The sequence below is a fragment of the Phocoena sinus genome, chromosome 6 (assembly GCF_008692025.1).
Source record: "Phocoena sinus isolate mPhoSin1 chromosome 6, mPhoSin1.pri, whole genome shotgun sequence".
NCBI classification, from domain to species: Eukaryota; Metazoa; Chordata; class Mammalia; order Artiodactyla; family Phocoenidae; genus Phocoena; species Phocoena sinus.
The window spans coordinates 23,960,222-23,980,729 of record NC_045768.1 but is presented as its reverse complement, the minus strand read 5'-3'; the positions used below and the strand labels follow the sequence as shown (position 1 = coordinate 23,980,729).

The 20,508-nt window shown below is 50.5% G+C and overlaps 1 protein-coding gene across 7 annotated transcripts in view; it reads right to left on the bottom strand.

Annotated features, from left to right (window-relative positions):
* Window positions 1–16,729, bottom strand: part of PTPN3 (protein tyrosine phosphatase non-receptor type 3) — a 110,712-nt gene extending 93,983 nt beyond the window's left edge. The window contains exons 1-2 of one of the 7 annotated variants that reach the window (XM_032635749.1): window positions 16,617–16,711; window positions 13,526–13,648 (exon numbers count right to left, since the gene is read on the bottom strand). Coding sequence is in view for 1 of the 7 variants with exons in the window: in XM_032635744.1 (XP_032491635.1) it covers window positions 16,617–16,711 (95 nt within the window). In the remaining 6 variants the exon portion in view is untranslated. Of the gene's footprint in view, window positions 1–8,600; window positions 8,814–13,525; window positions 13,649–16,616 lie in introns of those variants that run through there. The other 6 variants (XM_032635748.1, XM_032635747.1, XM_032635745.1 and 3 more) reach the window with 6 other exon arrangements.
* Window positions 16,730–20,508: the final 3,779 nt, after the last annotated feature.

Sequence of the window (20,508 nt, the reverse complement as noted above, 5' to 3'; positions counted from 1 at the left end):
TTTCCTTCTCAGCAAAATAAGGTTGACCCCAACTCACAGGGGTCTGAGGTTCAGGGAGTTAGACCCCCGCCTCAGGGGGCCCTTCCTTCCATGGTTGAGGTTCCACATGCCAACAGCTGTGTCTCCAGCCCCTGCCACACGATGGGCCTCAACCTGCTGGCTCCACCCAGCCTTGGGAAGCGCTGCTTATGGCACGCCGATGCACAGGGAGAGATTTCTAAATCCTCAATTTGCATAAATCTGGACACCTGCCCTCTCCTGAAGGAAGCGGAAAATCAGGTTTGCTCTGGGTTCCTGGATCAAACCAGTGGTTTCTTGGCTGAAATTCCCATCCTCCTGTTGAAGCCTCCACCACTCCAGAAAACCCACAGCCCAGCTCTCACAACGGATGCCCAAATCCAAATCCCCGGCACTCATCCTTTCCGAGTCCCTGTTCTATCTTCCGAAGATGGTCCCGGCATGTTTAGTTGAGGTCCTGCTGACGGCTTACACCATCTTCTCCCATCCACACCACCACTCTCCCAGGCACCTGACTCAGTGCTTGGTTGCCCCGCTCTTTCAGCCACGGGGCTTTATGTGTTCTTCCTGCATGAACACTCTGAGCTCACCCCCTATGACGCCACAGACATTTAATGAGCCCCAGCTGTGGCCAGGCTCCACGGCAGGTGCTGGGGTTCAGAGGTGAGGAAGAGGCTGTCTCAGAGAGAGATGCAGGAATAATCAAACCATCACCTTCCAGTGTGGGGAGTGCTTCAGGTGTGTGCCACTGGCTGCTGGGGCTTTGTCTAGGGTGTGACCACAGCTCATCCTTGAGCCCATGCAAACAGCTTTTAAGGGGATTCTAATGGCAAAACTACACCTTGAAGGATGGAGTATCAAACGGCAAAATCAAATCACCCAAAATTTATCCCCAAACCTGCAGGGGCTCCTGCTGCCCCTTGTCCATCACCCACAGTCTGATTCCCATCTAACCCTCCACACCCCAGACGCCTGGGTGCATGTGCTCCACGGGGCTGGGGAGACAGCCACGCAGCTGAGCTTATTCCACTTCCTCCATATGCTCTTCTCCACGAGCCTCACCACCATGTGTCATATTCCCGACCAATGCCACTCACGGTGGTGTCCAGACTGGCAGCACTGTTATCAACCCAGGTGCCCGTTAGGAACACGCAATCTCACGCCCGGCCCCAGGCCTACGGTACCCCGTTCGCCTGCACATTAAAGTCCGAGAGGTCCTGCTCGCCGACCCATTTCAACTCCCCCAGGCCTTCAGCTTTCCTCCTTTCACTCTGTTGCCAGCTGCCAACTCTTGGTGTCTTCAACATCCACGCAATGAGCTGACACACCACCCCCAGGGTGTCCACCCCACAATGGCACCACTCTGGCCCCGCCCTGCCCAGGGCAGCATGCACGGGTCACAGCCCTCTCCATCTGAGACCGGGGCTCCACGTGGGGACAAGTGCCACGCTACGGTCCTTCTGACAAGCTCGCTGAGAGGGACAGATGGCAGGCAGTGATGGACCACCAGTACTTCCTGAGTAATCACCACGTGCCACTGGGAGAAGCCCCTGTCATCCTGGAATCTTCACCCGGCCTTGTGAGGCGGGGATGCCTGTCATCCCCACTGCGGAAATGAGGACAGCAAAACGTCAGGAGGCTCGCTGGGGTCACGGAGTTAGTGAGAGGGGGTCCAGAGACAGCCCCAGCTTACCACCTGCACCAAGAGATAACAGTGCACACCACAGGGCTCAGGAGGAGGTGGTACACCTATTTGAACGGGGAACAGCCCTTCGGCCAGACCTAGAAACGAGGGGGAAAGTCCCAGAACAGTGGGAGAGGCAAGCAGGGCCCGGGTCACGAAGCCCTTCAACGATGGACTAAGTTGCTGAGACTAATGGGACGGCAGGAGCAGCGAAGCTTTTGGAGCAGGCTGGCCCCCAACGGCTACCCCCTTCCCTGACATCCACCCCCTCCCCTCACTCAGGAACCTGATACTTCACCACTTGAGACATGCTTCTCCGACCCTCCTGAAGCAGCCAATGCAGTCAGAGCCCCCCAGGTTGGCTCGGCTCCACTGCCTGCCCGCCCCTCCCCTCCCCTCCGCTCCCCTCCCCTCCCCTCCTTCCCTCCCCTCCCCTCCCTTCCCCTCCTTCCCTCCCCTCCCCTCCCCTCCTTCCCTCCCCTCCCTCCCTCCCCTCCCCCTCCCCTCCCTCCCTTCCCCCTCCCCTCCGCTCCCCTCCCCCTCCCCTCCCTTCCCCTCCCCTCCTTCCCTCCCCTCCCCTCCTTCCCTCCCCTCCCCTCCCCCTCCCTCCCCCCTTCACCCTCCCTCCCCTCCCCTCCCTTCCCCTCCCCTCCCTTCCCTTCCCCCCTCCCCTCCCTTCCCTTCCCTCCTCCCCTCCCCCTCCCTTCCCTTCCCCCCTCCCCTCCCCTCCCCTCCCCTCCCCTCTCCAGGAGGAAGCCCAGCACCAGGGGACACCTCCACCAGCAGTTTTCTCCCAAACAGCTCCTCCACAGCAAAACCCTATTAAAAGTCATGAAACAGGCCTCAACAAGGCCCAGCTGCCAAGAACCCTTTCCCTCCCCTCCTTTGACGGGGCTCCCTTCCAAGCCCAGTCTTCCCACATCAAATCACCAGTTTCCACCATCACCTCCAAGAGGAGGCCGAGACGTGCCTCCTTACCCTTCAGCCCACATCCTGAGGAGGCCCAGCAGGGCCCTGGGGATGGAGCTGAGGAAGAGAAGGTCTCTGCCCTGGGGATGCTCACAAGGGGGAGCCCGACGCCGAACATGTACCCCTTTAATGGGGAAACGTTCTCAACCCCCCATATATTCATTCACCTGGACCTATATGGTAACTCTTAAGAAACTAAAGCCTTCCTTAGTCTTTGAAAATGTCTTTTAGTAGCAAATAATCACTGCAACAAGGGACTCTGCCTTATGATCGAAAAAATTTAAGATTAACTTTGTATAAAACAGAAAACGTTAAAATTACAACACAAAAATTTTAAATTCCTGCATTATTTATAGACCAAAAACACTTTATTTGTGATACACACTTTGTCACACACAGATCTATTCTGGAGTCCAGCTACTCAACATGTGGTCTCTGGCCAGTCTCAACACCACCTGGGGGGCCTGTTAGGGATGCAGAAGGCAGGGACCACCCCCCAGGCCCCTCGAATCAGAATCTGCATGTTAGCACTAAAGCTTGGGAAGCCCTGGCTTAGAGCATATCACCAGCAGGGTGAGGGGGAGAGACAGGGGAAAGCAATGCCGGATGGAGCCAGGCGACATGGGACCCGCAGAGAAGAGGTGATCTTAGTGCTTCTGCAGGGAACACTTTCTGGCAACAACATGAAGCAGGTATAAATGTTAGGGACCCACTGCGGAGAGAGGCAAATGGGAGAAGTGTGTGAACCCACCCAGTTTTAGTGGGGGGAAGGAGGGGCAGGTTGGAGGAGAGGCTGAGGTGTGATGGGAGGGATTTGTTCAGTGCAGCTGTAGGAGTGAAGGGAGACCCTGGGGTTTCTATGCTGGAAGACACGTCACTTACAGAGAGAACATTTTTAAGGAGGAAGGTGCAGAGCTCTGCTTTGGACATGCACATGCAGAAGAGGGACCCGGGGACACTCAGGGGGAGATGTTCAGATGTGATACACACAGAGATGACCAGGCTGGAGCAGACCTGTGAGCCCCTGATGATGGGATAAGGTGTGCTCACCCAGGAAGGCCTGCAGGACGACAGAACAGAGGGAAAAGGAGCCAGAGAGCAGAGGATGAGCCAGGGTGGGTGGGGAGGCAGGAGGGGAGCTGCATCACAGAAGCCCCAGCAGGGGGGCATCGGCACAAAGACCAAATGGTCTGAGTGATGAAATGCCACTGATCTTGACAAGTGAGCACTTCCTGGCCATCACAGCAAGGGCAGTGTTGCTCAAGGGGCAGGTGGGGAAGCCTGGGGACAATGGGCTGGGGGATGCAGGCGATAGATAAAGCTGAGACTGCTAGATAAATAAATGTCTAAACATCTCACCTGAGGTTGCAAGCCCCCTTTAATCAGAATTGTGTCCTTCGGTACACCCATGTTTACAGAAGCAGTACTTGCAATAGCCAAAAGGTGGAAGCAACCTAGGCATCCATTGACAGATGACTGAATAACAAAATGTTGTATGTACGTTCAATGGAGCATTACTCAGCCTTAAAAAGGAAAAAAATTCTGACACGTGACAACATGGATGAACCTGGAGGACATCATGCTAAGTGAAATAAGCCAATCACAAAACGGCAAGTACTGCATGATTCCAGTTATATGACGTACCTAGAGTAGACAGAAAGTAGAGGGTGGCTGCCAGGGATGGGGTGGGGGGCCGGGGAGGGAATGGGGAGTTAGTATTCAGTGGGTAGAGTTTCAGTTTTGTAAGATGAAGAGAGTTCTGTGGATGCATGGTGGTGACGGTAGCACACAAGTGTGACTGTGCTTAATGCCACGGAACTGTATATACACTTAAAAATGGTTAAAATGGTAAATTTTATGTGTATTTTACCACAAATAAAAAAATATGTCTCTCTGGGACTTCCCTGCTGGCGCAGTGGTTAAGAATCCACCTGCCAATGCAGGGGACACGGGTTCGAGCCCTGGTCCGGGAAGATCCCACATGCTGCAGAGCAACTAAGCCCTTGAGCCACAACTACTGAAGCCCACATGCCCTAGAGCCCACGCGCCACAACTACTGAGCCTGCGTGCCACAACTACTGAGCACACATGCCACAACTACTGAAGCCCGCATGCCTAGAGCCCGTGCTCCACAACAAGAGAAGCCACCACATGAGAAGCTCACCCACTGCAATGAAGAGTAGCCCCCGCTTGCCGTAACTAGAGAAAGCCCGCGCCCAGTAGCAATGACCCAATGCAGCCAAAAAAAAACCCTTAAAAAAACTGTCTTTCTTTCAGCATAGGTATAGAAAACCTGAACTTCTGGAATTGAATAGCATGTCTATGTCAAGAGAGGTGAGAGCCAATCTTTTTCTGCGACTGTAAACTATTCCACCAGCAGGCTTGGCAGTGAAAGGAAGGGAGTGATGGGGCGGTGACCTAATGGTAAGGCCGGGCTGGGAGGAGGCTTTTCTTTCTTTTTTTTTGGTGATGGGAGGACAGTTTTCAACTGGAAGTGGAGAGGTAAGCCAGAGCCAGAGACACTCATTTCTCAAACTGGAAGAAAGGAAGAAAGAGAAAATGAAGGAGGGAGGAGGAAAGGTGAGGAAGCTCCCTCCAGACGGCCCTGAGCATCCCAGGGCCACAGGTGGTGGGGTCATCTGGAGAGTGGAGGGCAACAGGTAGGAGACCCAGAGAGAGTGGAGAAGCTAGGCTGGCTGGCATGGGAGCAACAGGGGAGGACAGAGGGCTGGTTGGGCAGCAAGGAGGGCCCAGCTGGGTGTAAAGCACAGAGCACACCATCTGGAACTATCACTAAGCCTGGGGCAGCGATCCTCAAAGGATGGTCCCCGGTCTCTGGACCAGCAGCATCACTGAGGAGCTTGTTAGAAATGCAAATTATGGGACTTCCCTGGCAGTCCAGTGGTTAAGACTCCGGGCTTCCACTGCAGGGGCCACAGGTTTGATCCCTGGTCGGGGAGCTAAAATCCCGCAGGCCACGTGGCCTGGCCAAAAAGTTTAAAAAAAGTGCTAAAAAAAAAAGAAATGCAAATTCTGAGGCCTCACCTGAGTCTGATTCAGACCCACTGACTCAGAAACTCTGCGGGTGGGGCATAGCAGCTTGTGTTTTAAAAGGCGATTCTGATGTGCTAAAGTTTGATAAACAGTAGTACAGAATACAGAAACTCAGTGGAAGGTATACATCATCTTCTTACATAAAAACGAAAAAAAAACAATCAGCCTAGCAGGGCTTCCCTGGTGGTGCAGTGGTTAAGAATCCACCTGCCAGTGCATGGGACACGGGTTTGAGCCCTGGTCCAGGAAGATCCCACATGCCGCGGAACAACTAAGCCCGTGCACCACAACTACTGAGCCTGTGCTCTAGAGCCCACGAGCCACAGCTACTGAGCCCGCATGCCACAACTACTGAAGTCCGCATGCCTAGAGCCTGAGATCCACAACAAGAGAAGCCACCGCAATGAGAAGACCGAGCACAGCAACGAACACTCAATGCAGCCAAAAATAAATTAATTTAAAAGAAAATCAGCCTAGCAACTTCTACATAAAAGAGCAAGAAATGCACAACTATTAATACTTTGATGCCAATACAGCTTATTTCTACAGTTAGACAAATGCCAAAAGATGTTATCAAAATGATAGAAATATACAGTCTATTCAATAAACTTCCTTAGATGATATCTAGAAAACACACCCAAGATCTGGGGGCTGGAAACTGTATGATTGAGGTACCAGTCCCTGCTCTGTGACTATCTGTGTGCCCTGAGCATGCCTCAGTTTCCCCACCTGTAAAGAGAGGGAGCTGGAAAAGATTCTTCTGAGGTCCTTTCCAGTTCAGACACTGTGTGACCCTCTCTGTCCTGTAAAAGGTGACCTCAAACTCAATGCTTTTACATAGCTATGCCTGGGTGGGGTGGGGGAGAACATTTTTAACCAGTAAACATAGTATCACAGTTAACCAGAAAAATTTCCAAAGTTCAGTAAGTGCTAGTATCTTGCATTCTAATAACTAGACACTCTAACTGGCTTTTCCCTTAAAGCCACCAATGCCTGGAGTTATAAAAACACTATACTGCACTGGACCATGTTCTTGAAGTCCACAGGACTAGGATGCCCCAGAAAATCTCTATACCTTCACATTTTCACCCTATAGAACAGGCATACCTCAGAGATACTGTGGGTTCCGTTCTAGAACACCGCAATAAAGCAAATATCGCAATAAAGTGAGTCACACACATTTTTTTGGTTTCCCAGTGCATATAAAAATTATGTTTGCACTATACTGTAGTTTATTAAGTGTATAACAGCATTATGTCTAAAAAACAATATACATACCTTAATTAAACATACTTTATTGCTAAAAAAAATGCTAACCATCATTTGAGCCTTCAGTGACTCATTATCTTTTGCCAGCAGAGTGTTTGAAATATTGCGAGAATTACCAAAAGGTGACACAGAGACCCGAAGTGAGCAAACGCTGTTGGAAAAGTGGCACCGAGAGACCTGATTGATGCAGGGTTGCCATAAACCTTCAATGTAAAAAACACAGTATCTGCGAAGCCCAATACAATGAGGTATGCCTACACTTTTCAATCCAGGGAGGCAGAGTTCGTGTTTTTTGCTAGGCAGAAAATGAGTTAAGGAGCTGGACTAATCAGACACCAGCGCCTGCCCCCGTGACCGAGTGTCAGGCATTCAATACTGCAACTCTAGGCTTCCTGATAAATGACCCTGCATTGGCCTTGTTACCAGACTCCCTAGATGCTGGTTTCCTGCCTGGTCTCTCTGCATCCAAGTCCTTCTCTGCACCTTCTAGTCATTCAATGCCCATTCTCTTGTGCCTGGGTCCCCAATGCCAGCTGCTTCCGTGCCTCTGCCAAAGACCGGCAACTCGGTTCTGATCTCAGAACTAGGGCTGGAAGAGGAACCTGGGTGTCTGTGCACGAAAGACGGGTGGAAGTGTGAGCGTGGCGGGGGCCGGGTGGGAAAGATAAGGTCTAGGGAAACTCTGGTCTCCAGCCATACCTCACTTACACACCTTGGCTCTTAAATTCCATTAAAATTGGGTCAGGGGCTTCCCTGGTGGCGCAGTGGTTGGGAGTCCGCCTGCCGATGCAGGGGACGCGGGTTCGGGCCCTGGTCTGGGAAGATCCCACATGCCGCGGAGCGGCTAAGCCCGTGCGCCACAACTACTGAGCCTGTGCTCTAGAGCCCGCGAGCCACAACTACTGAGCTCACACACGCCACAACTACTGAAGCCCACGCGCCTAGAGGCTGTGGTCCGCATCAAGAGAAGCCACTGCAATGAGAAGCCCGCACATCGCAACAAAGAGTACCCCCCGCTCGCTGCAACTAGAGAAAGCCCTTGGCGCAGCAACAAACACCCAACTCAGCCAAAAATAAATAAATGAATAAATAAATTTATAAAAAAAAAAAAAAAAAAAAATTGGGTCAGTAGGAAGCACAGCTGGCCTGTTTTCCCCCCTGTGCATGTATCACAAACCCCATCCCCTCTCCTCCATCCAGCCTGGGTTTGGAAGTGATGTTCCAGGCTCTCTCAGTCCCCGTGGCAGGAAGGAACAGGTGAGGGGAGGACTGAAACAAAGTGGACGTAGCAGGAGAAAAGCTGGGAGGGGCACACCAAGGGAGGTGCAACAACAGAGAGGACCAAGGCCACTAATATGGACCTGGCAGGCAATGCCAGGGAGATGAGTTTCGCTTTGTCCAGGCAGAAAATTCCTACTGCTAGAGGGTTTTCTAGGCTGATCCCCAGGCACTGATCTCCAACTTCAAAGTCACATTTGGGTAGAGTGACCACATATCCTGATTTGTCCAGGATAGCCCAAGTTGAAGTTACTTGATTAGAAGCAATTATTAACAGCTCCTCATTTATTCTCAAAACGTTCTGGTTTGGATTAGAAATTCTAGTTACCTTATTCTTGGGCCCCTAGGCCTGGGAAGTCAGAGTTGCATTTGGAGAAGGCACTCTGTCAGGAGGAACGTGCAGGCTGAGTCTTGCCCCTCACCAAATGTTCTGTTCTCCACTCTAGTGTCCCTGCCAAGCCATGGCCCGGCGTCCGCTTGTATTACTGCAGAGACAGCAGGCTCACTATCCCTGGAGGAAGCCTCTGTTTTGTGGGGAAAGCTGTGTTATTAAAAAAGAATATCAGGATAGATGAATGGACAAAGAAGATGTGGTATATAGATATATACAATGGAATATTACGCAGCCATAAAAAAGAATAAAATCTTGCCATTTGTGGGAACACGGATCTAGACGAGGGGTCTGCAACCCCAAGGCTGCAGACCAGTACTGGGCCGCAGCCTGTTAGGAACCAGGCGGCACAGAAGGAGGTGAGCGGCAGGTGAGCGAGGAAAGCTCCATCTGCCGCTCCCCACTGCTCCCCATCGCTCCCCACTGCTCCCCTTCGCTCCCCATCCCTCCCCATCGCTCCCCTTCACTCCCCATCGCTCCCCATCCCTCCCCATCGCTCCCCACTGCTCTCCTTCGCTCCCCATCCCTCCCCATCGCTCCCCATCCCCCCCCATTGCTCGCATTACCGCCTGAACCATTCCCACTGCCATCCATGGAAAAACTGTCTTCCACGAAACCCGTCCCTGGTGCCAAAAAGGTTGGGGACACTGAACTAGAGGGTATTATGCTAAGTGAGGTAAGCCAGACAGAGAAAGACAAATACTGTATGACTTCACTTACATGTGAAATCTAAAAAAACAGAAGAACAAATGAAACAAAACAGAAACAGACTCATAGATACAGAGGACAAACAGACGGTTACAGGGGGTTGGGGGATAGGTTGGGCAAACTAGGTGAAGGGATTAAGAAGTACAAACTTCCAGTTATAAAATACATAAGCCACAGGGATATAATATACGGCTTAAGGAATGTAGACCACACTATGTAGTAACTTTGTATGGGGACAGATGGTTACTAGCCTTATCGTGGTGGTCATTTCATAGTGTGGGCAAATGTCGAACCACTGTGTTGTTCACCTGAAACTGACATAATATTGTACATCAGCCACACTTCCAGTAAAAAATAAATGCATAAAAATAAAAGTAGCAAGATTCCAATCTACATACAGCGAGATGGCAACTAAATAACAACATTCTGGGCTTCCCTGGTGGCACAGGGGTTAAGAATCCGCCTGCCAATGCAAGGGGACACAGGTTCGAGGCCTGGGCCAGGAAGATCCCACATGCTGTGGAGCAACTAAGCCTGTGCGCCACAACTACTGAGCCTGCGCTCTAGAGCCTGCGAGCCACAACTACTGAGCCCGCGTGCCACAACTACTGAAGCCCGCGTGCCTAGAGCCCGTGCTCCCCAACAAGAGAAGCCACTGCAATGAGAAGCCCGCGCACGGCAACGAAGAGTAGCCCCCATTCGCCCAACTAGAGAAAGCCCGCGCGCAGCAACGAAGACCCAACGCAGCCAAAAATAAATTTAAAAAAAACAAAAAAACCCACAACATCCTTCTGCTGAAAGGAGTGGGAGTGGGGGAGACTAGACAACCTGCTGACTTTTTTCATTCAGCAAATGTTAACTGAGTGCATTTGATGTTTCAGTGGCACTGAAGACACATGGTGGGTTAAAACAGACTCAAACTGAGGAGAATTCTACCAAATAACTGGCCTGTATTCTCCAAAAATGTCAAGGTCACAAAAGACAAAGAAAGCCTGAGGAACTGCTCTAATTTAAAGGAGACCGAAGAGACATAACCACATGCAACGCACGATCTGGGGTTTTCTTTGCTACAAAGGACACTACCAAGACAACTGGCAAAGCCTGTAGGTCTGTAGATTACATTAACAGTACTGTATCAATACTGACTTCTTGTTTAAAAAGTGTACCATAGTTATATAGGAGAATGTCATTGGTTTTAGGAAATACACTGAAGTATTTAGGGGGAAAGGAAGACTCTATAAATGACCCTCAAATGGTTTAGGAAAAAAATGTACACCCAGAGAGAAGAATAAAATAAATGTGATAAAATGGTAACATTTGACAAATCTGGGTGAAGGGTATATGGGAGTTCTCTGTTCTATTCTTGGAACTTCTCTGTAAGTCTGAATTAGGTCAAAATAAAAAGTTAAAAGAAAAAAAAAAGTCTCAAAGAAAGTGTGTGTGTGTTGTGTGCACGTGTGTTTAAAGGAAGAGAGACCCTGATTTCACAGAGCTCACAGTGTAGCTGGGGAGACGGGTACTAATACAAATAATTACACTAATTAAGCACAAAATTGCAACTGTGAAAAGTGCTGTGAAAGGAGAGAGACCTGGGGGCCAGAATGTGAGCGTTTACAGCAGGCAGTTTTACCCACAGCAGGAAGGCGAGGGGAGGCATCTACAATCAGGCAGCCAAGGCCCAAAGAATGAGTTAACTGGGGAGGAGGGGAGGAAGGTTCCAGGTTCTCACTGGCCCTGTGAGCAGAGAAAGCATGGGGACCAAAGCATGTACACCAGGGCCTGCAGGAGATGCCAACATTAGTTTTGTCTTTTATTCTAAAAGCAAAAGGAAGCAGCTTTGAAAGACCTCCTTGGCTGCAGAAGAGAACAGGCTGGCATGTGGAGTCCTCCATGGTGGTGATGGTGGTGGTGAGAGCTGCTTCCAGGAAGAACACCATGCATGATATTTCCATTGCTCCCTGACACCTTAATTTTCTACAGCAACCATGTATGAATTTGATAACCAGACCTGGGGAGGGAATGGTGGGGGGAGCAAAGCGAGCAAGACCTGAGCTCACGCTGTCATTATCTCTACTCTAGGCCCACCAGTGGTTCAGGTCAAGGGATGGCTGACAGAGCTGGTTGCTGCCTCTCCCACCAAGACCCTCAGGCCTAGACCGAGGCTGACTCACCTGAGGGAAGTAGCGTGCAGGGACCAGGTCTTCACACTCCTCTCTCTAAGTCAGACCAGTGCCTTTCGTCAACACAGCACCCAGCTGGCCACAGCCCCTTTCTGGTCCTGGACCCTGCCCCTTTGGAACGTCCCTCTAGCCCTGTGAGCCGGGCCCTCAGCCCTGCCCTGGGAGCAGGCCATCACTCACGACAGCCACTCTCAGCATCGAAGGCTAAACAAGGCGCTTGTCTGCAGGTCAGCGGCGCAAACACAAAGGGAGGGGGACCCTTTTCTGTGCCAAGTTCTACCTGAGTGGGTTTTCGGTCATCAGCTCCTTTAACGGAAACAGGTTCTATTATTATCCTCATTTTACAGTCAAGTATTTGCCTGGGGACAGACTTGAGTTCAAACCTTGGCTGTCCTCGTAGAGCAGTGTGCCCTTCCAGGAGTCATTTCATCTCTCTGAGCCTCAGTTTTCTCATCCCATCTGTAAACTGGGGCTGGTAAGTATTAGCAAGATTCTGGGGCTAGAAGGTACTATTTATTCCATTTTGAGGCTCCAAGAGGCTCAGTACAGAAAATTCAAACTACACATTGCTTAACTATTTACTAAAAGCTTGTGTATCCTGACAGTAAATCACGGGACCTGAATTTTCCAGGACTATCCCAATTTCAAATGTTCTATTCTAACTTTCCACATAAACCATCGAAATGTCTCAAAAATTCCACTCTCAGTATCCAAACAACACCTCCCAGGCCTCCTCTTGCACAAAGACGCAGCACAAACATTCTTTCTCAGACTACAGATCCCAGTCTTTGGTTCAGAAAATGTAGTCAGTGGAGCCCTGCTGGCCCCCTGAAGGAAACGGGGTCAGGGAGAAAAATCCAGGGCAGTCAGCACTCCATCAGGACTCTCAGACTTGGCTGCTTCCTGGCACATCGATGTAAACCGCAGCCAGGAGAAGCTGTATCATGATGAGAGCATCGTCCACAGAGGGACACAGACCGGGGACGTGAGCTCTGCCCCCACCTACCTACCCAGTGGCCAGTACTCAGGGAAGCAGCACGGCCAGAGAGTTGCTACAAAGATTAAAAGATTAATATTTGGAAAGCACTCAGAACATTGCCTGGAAGCTAGTAAATGCCATATCAGTGTGTAATAACTAAAACCAGAGGTATCCCTGGCAGAAGGTGCTCATGCCTCGGAGACAGCACAGAGGCATCAGTCCTATGCAGGACAAACAAGGAGAATGGACACATACCCTGGGATGAGTGAGGCCAGGCCCCTGTACAGAGATGGGGGGGGTACCCTCACTATAGGAGGTGGGTCCTGCATTAGCCAAGATCAGGAGGCTGGGCCTGGGAAGAGTCACCATTCCTGAAATACAAGGGGTCTCTTCATGCCTCTGAGTCTTTGCATCTGCCATTCTGTCTGCCCCCTGAATACCATCTTTTTCTACCTTCAAGGCTGAATTCAAATGCCAACTACTCCAACTACCCTGATGCCCGTCAGAATGAATGGCTCTCTCCATTGGGGTCTCCTGCATCTAGCTTTATCCTCTTTTAAAGCAGTTGTCAGACAGATAGATAGACAGCACATGCATGCCCACATGCGTGTACACACTCACACAGAAGTGTCACTATGTCACTGTCTTCCCAACTCCACCATGAATCCTTCCAAGACGGGTTCAGCTTTCATCTCTGTAACCCTAGGGCCTGACATATAGTATAGGCTCAGTAAAGGTCTGAATTTGCTGTTACATCTGTGCTCACAGCTGATCTTCCCCTGGAGGCGGAAGGCTATTACAGGTGCATCATGCATAACCGGAAGCTATGGAGATGCAAGATCTCTGGGTCTCGGAACCCATGACCAGATCAGATTTCAGCCAGGGACCCACCAAGCACTCCCTTTTAGTTCCCCCTCAGGCGGATGAAAGGAGATGCCTGTGAGATCCCAGTCTGCAGTTGCCAGGACCCAGACCTGGGCAGAGTGGACACTGACCTGGTCTGATCTTGTCTCTGTTAGAGTTGGTCAGAAGAGCCCAGGCTTGGGAAGCTACACCAGCTGGCTGCCCCACACTCCCAGCCTGTCAACGCCAGGGGATTGCCCTCGGCATTCCAGCCCCTGCGAAGAGATGAAGAGGGTGGCCCTGCTTCCCAGGACCATTGTCTGAAGGAAGGTGAGCCCTGGGATTACAGTCAACAGGCACTTACCTACGGAGAGAGGGAAGGACCACAAATCGCAGGTCCCCCCCATCCCCCAACATGCCACAAACCCCGAGGTTGGTGGGGGGTGGGTAGGGTGCCTTGTCTTCCTGTTCCCTCCAGTCCCCAAAGTCCTCTGGTAGATTATGTCCATCCTAGAAAATGGAATTCCTCGTGTGCCTGGACCCAAAGTTCAGAAGGTCCCAGTTCGTCCCTCTAGCTCCTGGTCCCACACTACCTTTGCTAGCTGAGTTTCCTCAACTGTAAGAGGAGAGAGGGAGCACACTGAAATTAAACAATGCATGCAGAACCTCCCAGATCACAGTCAACAATCAAGGAGCTGGTCTCAATCCCCTGAGACCAATTACCAGCTTGGAAGCCCAACTTCTTTCAGAGATAAGATTCATCTCTGACCAGGTTCCTGACACTTGAATGGGAATGTTAAAAGCCACCAGAATACCTTCTCTATGATAAAATGTGGAAATGGAGGGCTCAAAAAAGGATGGAGAAGCAGTGTGGGATCCTGAATTGGATTGGACTCTGTGTTAACTTAGGTTCTTTCTCCCACCCCAAGCTGTCCCTGACCTTGGCCTCCTGTGTGTCTGGCCTGGCCAAGACCTGCCCTCTCCTTGAGGAGAAGTTCTCCAGGCACCCCGGGTTCACTGGAGTCCACTGACCCACTCTGCATCCCCATCCAGCACTGCATCTGCCATGTAGAAGCAGCTCAATAAATACTTGCTGAACGGAATGCCTCAGCCACTCCAGCCACTCTGAGATGCCTTCAGTAACCTGACCTTTTACATTCCAGCTAATGTCTAATTTGCATATACGAGTTGGTTTTAGGAGACAGCAAATCACCAGGGACAAGGCAGGATCAATACAGAGTATTAGGCACGTTTTATTCTACTCTAATTCTCTGCACATTGGTATTCCATCTACTGTATGCAGGATTTATGGGAGCTTACTATAAACTAGAATATTTAACTAGAATGACCTACTCTCTGTCAGATAATAGCTTACTGTTAATTTTCAACTAGCCAGAAAGGTTTCCAGCTTCCAATCTACTTTACATCTTGATTTAATCATCAGGAACACCACCCATTTGAAAGTCTCAATACAATAAAGAGCAGCCTGATGCAGAAGAAAAAGACCTGTCCGTGGAACCAGACGACATGAGTTATATCCCAGCTACACCACATACTGTGTAATTGACTGCTCAAAGCCTCAGTTTCCTCACCTGTAAAATGGGAATAACACCAGCCTCACAGGGGAGTTGTAAAAATTAAATCAGTTGATGCACATGGATGTACTCTGTGCAGTTCTACAAGTCTATACAAAGGTTGGTTATTAGAGTAAAAACACAAGACGAAATTCTCAAACAACTCAGATAGGCTGATGACAGAAAGCATAGTGGTTCTAAAGGGGGGAGAAAGGGAAAATTTGCACCCTGCCCCCGCACAGGGAGGGACGTCGGGAAGCATTTTTGGTTGACACAACTGAGGAAAAGGGATTGCTACTGGAATCTACTGGGTAGAGACCAAAGATGCTGCTAAACATCCTACAACGCATAGAAAAGGCCCCATAACAAAGAATTATTGAACCCCAAATGCTAACATTGTGAAAGAAACCCTAATTTAAATAATCACTGAAAGCTGGGTTTGGGAGCTTTTTAGAACAGAAATCTTCCTAACTAGGCTTTACTTTCAAAGCATCATCTGCTTAAACACTTGCAAGATGGATCATCTTGCAAAACAGCTCTTTTGTAAGTCAAGCTGAACTGCCAACTTCTGGAGTTTCTGAATGTATAAAACTGCTTTTAAAGAAGGTGCTCTCCGATTACAATTCAGCTAAATTGTTTTTCCAAAGATTTCAGTAGAAGTTCTCCTGGGCACAAAGACAGGGTCTGTCAATCTGGCACTAGGCCCTGAAGATGCTTTCGTAATTCCAATTTCCTGGTGAAATGGGAGCCACGAGGGTCTCTAAACGAGTTAAATTCCCATCATGCCAACTGCTTGTTTGCTTTGGCCGGGCACGGTGCCAAACACCTCCACATAATTTATCCCACTTAATCCACCCAACAACCCAGCGAGGTGGGCATTATTACGGGCTGTTTGCAGGGGAGGAAAATGAAGATCAGAGAGGTTAGACAACTCGCCCCAAGGTCACCAGCTGGCCAAGAGGGAGCCCAACCTGAATGGAGGTCTCCAGTTTCCGAGTCACAAGCTCTTTCCACCACCTCGGAAAACCCAGGTGTCAAGTCTTCTCAACTTCCCATGAATTTTTAAGGCAACCTCAACTTCTCAGTAAGTTCAGGTTGCTGAAAACGGGAATTTCCGGGGGACTGGGCGCTCTCACATACACTCCCCCACTGCAGCTGTCTCATCGCAGGTACCTGATAAATTATTCCATATCACCCGTGGAACGGGGAGGATTTATTGGCGCTGGAGTTCGTGCCAGGCCCAGGAAATGCCATCTTTGAAAGCCGAGAGGCGAATTCGCCCTGGGAGCCGAGAAGGTCTGGCCGCCGCGCTTGGCTGGCTCCACGCGGGCTGTGCGACCCCTCGGCGGCCGGGGCAGGGGCCGCGGTCGCGGCGGCGCTGGGCCCTCCCGGATCGCCGGCCGCTGGGCCCTCCCGGATCGCCGGGACCCAGCCCCACCCGGCCCGGCCTGCTCCCTCCCACCCGCGCCCCACCAGGTGAGCGCGGCCAGGTCGCCCCTCCCCGCCCCGACGAGGCGCCGGGAACCCGGGGCCGCCGCGTCCGCCAGCCCGCTCGCGCGTTCGCCGCGCGCCTGGGGAAGGGTGGGGGCGGGGCAGCGCCCAGAGCGACCCCGGCCCCCGGTGGCCCCGTGCCCTGCCCCCAGCCCGCTGGGGTCGCGCCGGCCCGTACCTGCAGCATCTGGGGGCGCGGGGCGCCCAGGTAGGTCGCGCGTGCGGGCGGCGCAGAAGCTCGCTCGCGGCGCGACCTGGCCGCCGTCTGAGCATGCCCAGTGCCGCCCGCGGGCGGCTCCCGCCGGCCCGGCTGGCCGCGACGGGCCCGCGCGCCGGGCGGGGGGCGGGCTCCCGGAACGCCCTGCGGGACGCCCCCGCCCCCACCCGAGGCCGGTGTGCTCGGACGCGTCTCCCGGGGCCACCAGGGCTCTCTTGCCGAGTTCCGTGCAGCCCGGTGTCCCCTCGCGCATGCACGCAGGCATTCGTTCCATTACCATTTATTGGGCACCTACTGTGTGCCCAGCCCTAAGGGATTTTATGCCTAGGAATGTCGAGCAGCCGGCGATAAACAAATTTTTGACTTAAGGAGAAGTCTTGCCCAGCTGGGGTCCTGCTGACTCCCAGTGCAGTGCCCATCCCGTTCCACTAGAAACTTCCTGGCTTGAACTTTCTTCCCAAGACTTATGGGCCCTTTACCTGATCTGGCTCCTGCATTCCTGCAGCCCCGTGAGCACCTTTCTGTCCATCAAACACTCAGAACTTGTCTAGCCTCAGGACATTTACACATGCCTTTCCTCCTCTGTGTGGGACGTCTTTGCCCAGCTATTGCCGTGGCTGGAACCTTCTCATTGTACGTAGGTCCTCCTTCTCCGAGGCCTTCCCTGACCACCTTACTAAGTTAGCCCTCTGTTCCATGTCCTCACTTTATTTTCTTCACATTTATCACTATCCATTAATTCATTCAACAAATAATTATTGATCACTTACTCTGATTCTTCACGTGTGGTGAATAGACAGAAATCTTGTCCCTTGCCGGAGTTTGGCGGAAGAGAGGCAGGCGATACACAACAAACATGCAAAAAAGCAAACTGCGTAGTAGAAGGTGATATGCTTTACGAGGGGAAAAGAAACTTGGGGTGGAGGGAGTGCAGTTTTCAATGACGTGGTCAGACATTTCAGCCAGGCAGATAAATTGGGGAGAGCATTTCTGGCAGAGGGATCAGCCAGTGCAGACACTAAGGCGCAGGACTGCTTAGGAAATAGCAAGCAGGGCAAAGTAGCAGGAGATGAAGTCCGTAACTGCTTTTCCCCTGATTTGCTTACTTATTGTGTATTCACCTCTGGAATTTTAGCTCTGGGGCTGTAGCCCTTCACGACATTGTCCCAGCCCCTACGACAGCACCTGGCACAGTAGGTGCTCAAAAACAGTTTGTTGAATGAATATGTGAATGAAAGGATGGAGTGACGGCTGTAATCATCCTGTCCGGACCAGATGCCTGAGGGTCCAAGGGCCCTGTGGGCCTAGGACCATTCGGCGGCAGCTGGCAGCACCTGGTGCTTCAGTTTGGTCCCTGCCCCCGAGTTGCGCTCCTGCACAGGGCGCCGCCCGAGCGTCTCGTCGGTGGAATTTCAACCGAGCCAGGGAGTCCCCGGAACAGGACCCGCCCGGACCCGCCCCCCGCCCCCGGACCTCCGGTCGCCAGCAAAACCTGGAGTTGCAGCGCTCTCCCGGCACCGTTGGGACGGCGGGGAGCGCACTGGGCATGCTCGGAGCAGGGCGGGGCCCGAGAGCCCGGGAGGCGGAGCCTCCTGGCGGGGCGCACGACACCTCCCGCGGAGCTCAGCTGGACCCTCAGCCCCTCAGTTCCCGCCCTCAGTTAGGGTGGGGTCTGGGGGCATTTTTTGTTTTCAAAGCCCAGTGGGAAAGCTGGGAATTCAGAATCCGCGAAAGACGTTCTTCGTCCTCTCCCAGCCGCTGTGTGACCTGGGGTAAGAACCTTACCCCAAATGATATGAATACCTACGCCTGTGCTTCAAATAATATGAATACCTACCGTTTCGGTCTGGCCCCTGTGTGGGGAATGAATGAAATCAAGAACGTGAGCAGGTTTAGTCCACTTTAAAGATCCATTTTTTGGGTGCCTACCTCAATTATCGGTCATCCTCATACCAGTTTGTCAAGTGCTGAGAGGAGGAAACTGAGGTTAATAAACATGATTCTTGGAGTTGTCCCAATTTGCCTTACACTAGAAACTAGGCTGAAGCTACCTCTTCTTTATCCACAGTGAACATTCAGTAGCTTATACAGTGCTCAAATTCGAGCTAAAAAATATCAATACACTTAAGGAAAAAGACCTAAATATTTTTTAAACCATGCATTTCAACTCACCATAGCAGAAACAGGAACAAAAGGAAAGACTATTCCCCAAGCAAATAAATGTTCACAAACAGAGGAATGATTAATTAGATTATGGTATATTTGTTGAAATAATAACTATTTTACACTACACTAAACCGTGTTGCAACAGCAGGAAACTTACAGTACAATGTTAGGTGAAAAAAGGCTGAAAATACAAATACCCTGTGTAATGGAAATATGGGAAAATGTAAATAGTCTGATTTTGGTGGGTAGTGAGGTTGGTTTTTCTTTTTAAGTTTATCTGTTACTGTCCCAGTGTTGTGTTTGCAATGATAAACATTTAAAAGATCAAATCAAAAATTCTTGAAGTTTTGTGTGTCTAATAATAGCAGTAATAACTACTATTATCAAGCTCACGTGTGATCAATATTTTACACATATTCTGTCTTTACTGCATATAGTCATTTTGCAGAGTGGGTGTTTTTAGGTCAGTTTTACAGAAAAGGAAGCAGTCTAGGAGCCTTTCACAACTAGTAAGGGACAGGGTCAGGATTTCAATGCAAGTTGGACTGACCTCAAAGCCAGGGTCAATATTTATAATATTGCCTCTCTGCTTGCCATGTATCGATCATAAGAGAGACCGCATATTTCATTTTTTGTGTCTTTTTGCCTTATTTTCTCTACCCCTTTGATATGTTTATATGCTGTAGATTACCTTTAAATGTTCTGGTCTCCTGTTACTGTTTTATTCTTGGGGCCAAAATGTTAAAGTTCATCCTTTTAAACTGTTGCACCTGGAGTGACAGAATGTTATTATCACCAATGTCAGTTGATCTTATAAGCTCCCAAACCTTATGCAAATGAGACTTTTGGATGGACGTATAATCTTCTTAGTCTATGTGGTTGAACCCAGCCAGATCTAGAGCAAATAGAGACCCAATGGGGAACAGGGCTATCCCAAGTCTCAGATAATGAGAACCCACCTAGATTACTGTCCCTGGGCAATCATTTTGGAGGCAGGATCACAACATAAAGGCACCACATGGTCCATGGACTCCTCAGGACTCTGCTGTGATGAAAAAGTACAGACTTGATAGTGTGATGGTGTTTGCAGAGAGAAAGCCAGGGCCCTAAAAGCAGCCCTCCTACTGCTGGTAAGCTAAAAAAAGTCAGGCCTCTCTTTCAATCATGCTGGTAGACTGTACCTGGCCCAGAAACCACTAAACAAACCACAGTAAACACAAAAAGCCAAAGAGAGTCATTTCATTGGAGAGGAAGACATACCACAAACCCAATATGCATCACTGGTAAGGAACAAATTCATTTAAGAGGGACAAGATGAACGACCGGACACAGTTACTAGCAGCATTCCCAGAAGCTGCCATTTGGGCAGAAAATCTGGTGCCAGGTACCGCACCCAGGCAATTGGCTGAGGGCATTTCTAGGACGAGTTTCCTGGAAGAATCACTGCGATTGTCATTCACATCAAGACTCAGGAAGCCTGGGCACCACGTGGACTGTTTTCAATGATTTATGAGGCTGGGCTCCCAGCTGAGATGCTAATACTCATCAATTATTTGTGCTGTTAACGCAAGCTCACGGATGCATGGGCAAGCGGTGCTGTTATAATGACGAGTGACAAGAATAGGATGTAAAATTATACGCATAGTATGGCTTCAGCCGTGTGAATGACTAGGATATACCATATAAA